Source organism: Apis dorsata, unplaced genomic scaffold, assembly GCF_000469605.1.
Source record: "Apis dorsata unplaced genomic scaffold, Apis dorsata 1.3 scaffold_256, whole genome shotgun sequence".
In the NCBI taxonomy this organism is placed as follows: domain Eukaryota; kingdom Metazoa; phylum Arthropoda; class Insecta; order Hymenoptera; family Apidae; genus Apis; species Apis dorsata.
In genome coordinates this window covers 62,956-70,399 of record NW_006263534.1, presented here as the reverse complement: position 1 = coordinate 70,399, position 7,444 = coordinate 62,956, and the positions used below count along the sequence as shown (strand labels likewise).

Sequence of the window (7,444 nt, the reverse complement as noted above, 5' to 3'; positions counted from 1 at the left end):
TTACATAAAATAGATAATTTATTTAAGATTCCGCAATTTATATGGAAAAAATTATATAAGTATGAATAATTATAATAATTATTTTATATAATATAAAAATATATATAATTAATTAAGAATTAATATTATATAATATATATAATTATATATAAATTTATATATTAATAAATATGATTAATTTTTTTAGATATCAGAAAATTTCTGTACAATGGTTATGGGAATTGCATCTTCGTAGCTTAGGAGGATTATTAGGTGATGAAATGGGTTTGGGAAAGACTGTTCAAGTAATTGCATTTCTTGCAGGATTAGATTGTAGTGAATTATTATCTGATGGTGGAAGGTAAATAATTTTTACTTACCAACTACTATTTTTATTTTTGCAATATTTTATTTATTAATTACAAATTCAGAATCATTAAATATCATTCCTGAATGGTTTTCTCTTTAAAATCATTTACAGAATTCAACATATAAATTCAATATATAAATTCTGATTAAATAAAATTTTTCATAAAAATGCAAAAATATTACCTCAAAAATTCATGCATCAGTATTTGAAGTGTAATCTTTTGTATCGAAATAAAAAACATAAAATAAAAATTTTAATTAATATTGCATAAAATTTGCATTAGTATTTTTCTTATTGTTTATAATAATATATAATATTATATAATAATATATATTGTTTACAATAATTATATAAATTCATAATATTTAATTAATAATAAATACTTATTCACAGATTCAGAGGATTAGGACCAACTATCGTTATTTGTCCAGCTACATTAATGGAACAATGGGTAAAACATTTTCATGAATGGTGGCCCATTCTTAGAATAGTTGTTTTACATCAATCTGGAACTTATAATGGTAAGAATAATATCATATATATATAATATAATCTTATTTATTACTTTTATGTTATTAATAAATATTTGTAGGTAATTTGGAATATTTGATACATTCATTAAAATCTGGTGGTATAATAATTACTTCTTATTCTGGTATGCTTAAACATAAAGACTTACTTGTATCCAATCAATGGCATTATGTTATACTTGATGAAGGCCATAAAATAAGAAATCCACAAGCAAAGGTAATTTATTGTGTTCAATTCAACTTTAATTATGAAAGTTCAAGATTACATTATTGCAGGTCAGTAAAGCAGTAAAGGAGTTTTCTACACCACATCGACTTTTATTAACTGGTAGTCCTATGCAAAATTCTTTAAAAGAATTGTGGTCTCTTTTTGATTTTATTCTACCAGGAAAGTTAGGAACTTTACCTGCATTTCTAGAGCATTGTGCAGGTCCTATAACGCGAGGAGGATATGTTAATGCTACACCTCTTCAGGAAGCTACAGCACTTCAAGTTGCTATGATGCTTAGAGATGCTATTACACCATATATGCTCCGAAGAACAAAAAATGATGTACAACATCATGTTAGTTTACCAGAAAAAAATGAACAGGTTTATAATATGTTACATTATTTTTCATAATACTTCATAATTTGTTATTTCAATTCATGTATATTTTTTCTTAGGTTCTGTTTTGTAGTTTAACAGAAGAACAAAAGAAGCTATATAAAAAATATTTACGTTCTACAGATGTTAATTTCATTTTACATGAAAAAAATAATATGGAAAATGGAAAATATAGAGCTCGTCTTTTAATAGCATTATCAGCGCTCAGAAAAATATGTAACCATCCTGATTTATATCTTTACACCAGTCCAATTGTAAAATTTGAATTTTATATCATATATTGCAATATTATATATATTATTCATTATATTTAATTAAACTTCCATTTAGGATTCTGATGAAGACATTGATATATCAGATGAAATATTGGAGAAATTTGGATACTGGAAACATTCTGGCAAAATGATAGTAGTTCGATCTCTTCTTAAAATTTGGAAGAAACAAGGACATAGAGTACTTCTTTTTACTCAAGGAAGACAAGTAAATAAATTATATAATTATTCATTAAAAAAAACAAATTAAAAAATAATTTATGACTATTTTTGATTTACAGATGATGCATGTTTTAGAATCTTTGGTACAAAGTGAACAATACACTTACTTAAGAATGGATGGAACTACTCCTATGTCACATCGACAAGAAACAATTCGTTCGTTTAATAGAGTATATATATAAATAAATAATAAATATAGTTTATTAATATTTTAAGTTAGTCTATAATTTAAAATTTTGTAGGATTCATCATATTTTATTTTCCTATTAACTACACGTGTTGGAGGTTTAGGAGTAAATTTAACAGGAGCAAATCGGGTAGTTATTTATGATCCAGACTGGAATCCAGCAACTGATGCTCAAGCAAGAGAACGTGCATGGAGAATTGGACAAAATAAAAATGTCACTATCTACAGACTTATTACTGCTGGTACTATTGAAGAAAAGGTAAAATAATAATTTTTCCTTTTCCTAAACATTTTTTTATTAAAAATTAACAATTATAAATAAACATTCTCAAACATTTATTTATTTATTTTAATAAAAATGTTATTCCTATAAAAAAATTCTATTTTGTTTCAGATTTATCACAGACAAATATTTAAAATACTTCTTTCAAATAAAGTCTTAGAAGATCCACGACAACGTAGATTATTTAAAACTAATGATTTAGTTGAACTTTTTAATTTCAATGAATCTATAGATGGTCATTCTAGTGAGTCTGATCAATTATTTCAAGAATCTAGATTAATTCCTTCGATTAATAAATTTTCATCTAATAAAATTGAAAAAATGCAAAAAATGGCAACCAAACTTAGCAAAAATATAAGTCAAAATGTCTCAAAGAATACATCTGCAATACAAATAACAGCTGCTTCAGACAATAATTGTTCAAGTTGCTATAATAATAATGTTGATCAAGATATTAAAATATGTAAAAATAATTTAACAAAACAAATCATCAAAAATGAAAATATACTTTTTTCTGAAAATCAAAAAAATGATAATAACAAAACTATGGAGAATAAAATTGTAAAAAATACTGAACATAATACGGATAATATGATTGATAAACTAGAAAATGAAAATTATGTTTTAACAAACAAATCAAATTCTAATATTAAAAAAAATGGAACTATTGTACAAAATGATTCCAATATAACCAAAGTTTCATATAAAAATAACCAAATAATTTTAGGTAATGAAAATAAAAATGCATCTTTAAAATTAAATAAGACGCATTATAAAAAAAAAAATAAGAAAAGTTCAATATCAGAAAATCATACTGCTTCAGCTTTATTTGAAGGAGAACGTATCTCACATTTAATTGGACGACGTCTTGGATGTTCGCTAACAAAAGAATCTAAGTCTTCATCAATTGAAGATGATCAATATGTTTTAGAAAAGTTATTTGCTAAAGCGAGTAATTGTTGCTTATTATATAATTGAATTCTTATATAAAATATATATAGAATAATAATAAACATATAAAATAATTTTTTCTAGATGTAATGTCTGCTTTTCAACACGAAACAGTATTATCAAATTCAAAGTATAATTCAGATGATAAAAATCCGATGCAACGATTAGCGCGTGAAACAGCGCAAGAAAATATGAATAATATTCGTAAATCTCGGAAATGGTGTTGGAAACCCACATGGAATTCTACATTATTAAAAAATAATTAATTTTTTGTGGATAATTAATATTTGAATTTAATTTGTTATATGTATATTTTATCAAAAGTTCTTTTATTTAATAATTTTGAATTTTCTAATCAAACAAATAGAAAAGAAATTAATATTGATTTAAATTTGTATTCAATTGATGTAAAATTGTATTCAGAAAAATAACACTGTTTAACAACAAGTGGATATATGTACAACAAATATTTAGAACTTAAAGTATTTTTTCCTAACAATTCATATTAAAGTAATTTTTTATATTTTTGTAATTTTACTTTCTTTAATTTTGTAAAAAAAAATATTATGTTTATAATTATTTCTTATTTAAATATTAAATTATTTTTGTACATTAAATATAAATGTATGAATAGTTAAAAACAAAGCTTTTTTATTATGATACCGTCATTCCTTATATTATCTATATATATATATATATACATATATACTCAGGCACTTAGCACTTATAAAAGGTGAATTGAAACTTAAGAAATGTAACATGTAATATTTTCATGATCAAAAAAATACTACTATTTTTTTAATTAAATTCTTCAAATATTTTTTACTTATATTACTAACTATAACACTTTGGTGTATATGAATTACTATAATTTATTATTAAGTAATTGTAATTAAGTAATTAAACAATTAAAAAAAATTTGTGAAAACATTTTTTATCGAAAATTTTGTATACTCATGTATATACTAAACATATATGAATATACATATTTATATATTTAGAATGAGTATACTTAACTTATTAATAAAAGAAATTTCTTCATAAAATATTCTTTTTTACCTTTTTACATTCAATACCTTAGAAATTCTTGAAGCTTAGGACCATTTCTACCTAAAGGATCTTCAGGAAACATAACATAATTTCCTACAAATGTTGGAGTTAATAATCGTTTTTCGATTGTTTCGCGCCATTCTGGTTTTTCATTGTATAGATCTCTATATTGATCTAAAGAAACTACAATACCTCCACACATTGTTGCATATTCTAATATAAATCTAGAAATAATAAAAATACTATTATATAAATTAAAATAGTTCATGTTATTAAGAAAACAAAAATTTACCGATCATCGTAAGGAGTTATCCGTTTACCACCGATAAAACGACTTGGTGTAAAAATTACTATTCCATCTGCATACATCTTTTCAAGTAATGGATGGTTTGTTGATCTTCTATATAATGGTACAAATACTTTTACAATATGGCCTCTTTGTCTGAAATAATTTGCAACTATCATAATTCCTTCTTCTGAAAATGTTTTACCATTTTTATGCCTAAAATATTAAACTCATATTATATATGTGATTAAAATAAATAAATTAAATATATTCACTAAAAAGTTAAGTTATCATACGCCATAGCTATATTGTTGCCGTCAATTACTATTTCCCTTAATTTATTACATGGTTGTGTAGATGATCCAACTGTAGATAATTCAGGTCTATATAGTTCAAATCTGGATCCAATGTTATTTGTTTTAAATGCAAATGCAGTTTGAGGATTGTATAGAATTGGTACTGTACATCTAGTAGATGTAGTAGATGTAGTATATTTATTAAATGTAGTAGGTGTAGTAAATTTAGTATACTTAGTAAGTGTAGTAGATGTAGTAGTAGATGTAGGATATTTAGTAAATGTAGCAGATGTACTAGATGTAGTAGATGTAGTAGATGTATTAGGTATAGAATAATTCAATATTCGTCGTCTAAGATTCCTTAATCTTTGAGGTGTTTTTGGTTTACTCATTATAATATTTTTACTTATATTATGAGGTTTAGGAAGTTTCAAACCACTTTTACTGAAAGGTAGATAATTAGGATTTTCAATTTCATCTTCTTTTTTTTCTTCATTTTGTGCATCATTTTCTTGAATATTTTTTTTATTTTGCTGTGATATTATTTCCTCATCACATTCTAAACAACTAAGATTCTTTGGATCTGGAGTACTATCTATCATAAAAATTCTATCATTCTTCTCTTGATCTATAGTTCTTACTTTTTCTTGATCTATAGATGGAGGAGTTCCCGTAGATGACCATACTACAACAATGTCATCTGATCCTTGAGTTACATAATCTGAGACTGGAACTATAAAAATTAAATTATAATAAAATAATATATTTGTTTTATAATAAATTTTTTACCTCTGTTTTCATCATCTAAATCTACAGTTGTAATTTCTGAATCTTCTGTATCAGATATTAAAAGACAAGATGAATTACTTTCTAATAATGCAACAATATTTTTTTTTTTTCTTTTTCTTGGAGGTCTTTCTATTTCAGTTTTTGTTTGATTTAAAATTTCATTTGAATTACTTTGTGTATTTTGTTTATCATTTATTAATATACTTAAAGATCTCTTTTTTGTTTTTTTTTTTTTTTTACAATTATTTTCATCTGCTTTATTATTTGATTCACTTTCATTATCACTTAAAATAATTATGGTATCTTGTAAAGATTTTTCTTTTGTCGAAGAAATATTTTTTTTATTTCTTGTGATCTGTTTAGTTTTACGAATTAATTTTTTTAATGTTTGCGTTTGTTCTCTTTTTTTGTTGCTATACAAGGAATTTTTATATTTTTTATTCATATTATATATGATTTTATTCGCATTACATTTTTTTTACATCATAAATTTTTCCACAAAACTTTAACTCTTTTTTATGAATAAAAATAAAAAAGAATATTATTGAATATAGATTGTTTTGAAAAATTATAACAAAAATAACAATAATCTTTTGTTCAATATAAATTAATATTGCCAATTATATTTAATATATTTATACAAATAATATTTACTTTGCCGATCATTATAGATAATATGATTTATGTTAAAACTAAGTTGAACTGGTAATCTATTTTTATGTATTATTGAACAAGATATTAATCCATAGTTATTTTATAATATTATTATAACATTTAAATATGATATTTATGATTATAAAATATTTTTTTTTATTTTTATTCATAGAATATGATAGTAAATTTTTATGGAAAATTTGATACTCTAAATAAATTTATTTTTTTTTTTATTACCTTAATTGAATATACTTTAATGGTCTTTCATAAAATGTTCGTTTTACATTTTTTCTTGACTTTTTTATTCCTAAAGGGGTTTTTTTCTTTGTTGACTTTGGAGATATATTACAAATTATAACAGAGTTATTCAAAGTACTCATTTTAAGATTAATACTTTTTTAATATGTCATTCTAAATGTTAACATTTATATTTTATAAATAATATGTTTTATAAACAAAATATGAAACTGCTCCTTAAACAATATAAAAAAACTTGAAATATTCCTTATTAATTATTTAAAAAAAATTGATTATAAATCCGCTACTTACGGTTGAAGTATAAAATAAATTAACACTTGTAAATACGTTAATGAAAACTGTTAATAATTATATAAATATATATGTAATCAATATTAAATAAATTATTTTAACATTTTTATTAATTTTGTGCATTTTTAACCATTTTTCACGAAATTTTTTATAAATAAAGAAACAATTATATTTTTCTGTCATTAAATATTATTTAACCTCTTCTATAAACTAACCAGAAAATATCATTAGTACAATACAAAAGTTTAAACAGCTGAAAATTTCCCTATAAAGTATACACAGTAATTATACTTGTATAATAAATCTTATTTTATTCTTCTAACTCTTTTAATAATTAAAATTTATATTTTTTTACGTTATTCAATTATATGAAATTTAATTTCATAAAAACAATATCATCTTGATATAAGAATTTCATAT

At 22.5% G+C, this 7,444-nt stretch overlaps 2 protein-coding genes and 1 long non-coding RNA gene across 6 annotated transcripts in view; 1 reads left to right on the top strand and 2 right to left on the bottom strand.

Annotated features, from left to right (window-relative positions):
* Positions 1 to 4,041, top strand: part of LOC102679661 (DNA excision repair protein ERCC-6-like) — a 6,634-nt gene extending 2,593 nt beyond the window's left edge. For 2 of the 4 annotated variants that reach the window (XM_031510724.1, XM_031510722.1), the window contains 11 exons: positions 1 to 59; positions 188 to 340; positions 743 to 870; positions 942 to 1,096; positions 1,156 to 1,470; positions 1,545 to 1,739; positions 1,816 to 1,965; positions 2,039 to 2,149; positions 2,222 to 2,425; positions 2,561 to 3,401; positions 3,485 to 3,674. In XM_031510724.1, coding sequence (XP_031366584.1) covers positions 1 to 59; positions 188 to 340; positions 743 to 870; positions 942 to 1,096; positions 1,156 to 1,470; positions 1,545 to 1,739; positions 1,816 to 1,965; positions 2,039 to 2,149; positions 2,222 to 2,425; positions 2,561 to 3,401; positions 3,485 to 3,666 — 2,493 coding nt within the window. In that variant the 3' untranslated portion in view covers positions 3,667 to 3,674. Of the gene's footprint in view, positions 60 to 187; positions 341 to 742; positions 871 to 941; positions 1,097 to 1,155; positions 1,471 to 1,544; positions 1,740 to 1,815; positions 1,966 to 2,038; positions 2,150 to 2,221; positions 2,426 to 2,560; positions 3,402 to 3,484; positions 3,675 to 3,813 lie in introns of those variants that run through there. The other 2 variants (XM_031510723.1, XM_031510725.1) reach the window with 2 other exon arrangements.
* On the bottom strand, positions 849 to 1,700 carry LOC116185704. Its single transcript, XR_004150579.1, has 3 exons — positions 1,286 to 1,700; positions 1,029 to 1,225; positions 849 to 861 (listed from the first exon to the last, which is right to left on the bottom strand). It is a non-coding gene; the product is annotated as an uncharacterized LOC116185704 (long non-coding RNA).
* A 126-nt stretch (positions 4,042 to 4,167) lies between the features above and the next one.
* Positions 4,168 to 6,100, bottom strand: LOC102679543 (ELMO domain-containing protein C-like). The gene is given in 5 exon segments (XM_031510728.1): positions 4,168 to 4,674; positions 4,743 to 4,952; positions 5,033 to 5,765; positions 5,822 to 6,061; positions 6,064 to 6,100. Coding segments are annotated over 5 exon segments (1,425 nt in total). The 3' UTR covers positions 4,168 to 4,469.
* Between the last annotated feature and the right edge of the window lie 1,344 nt (positions 6,101 to 7,444).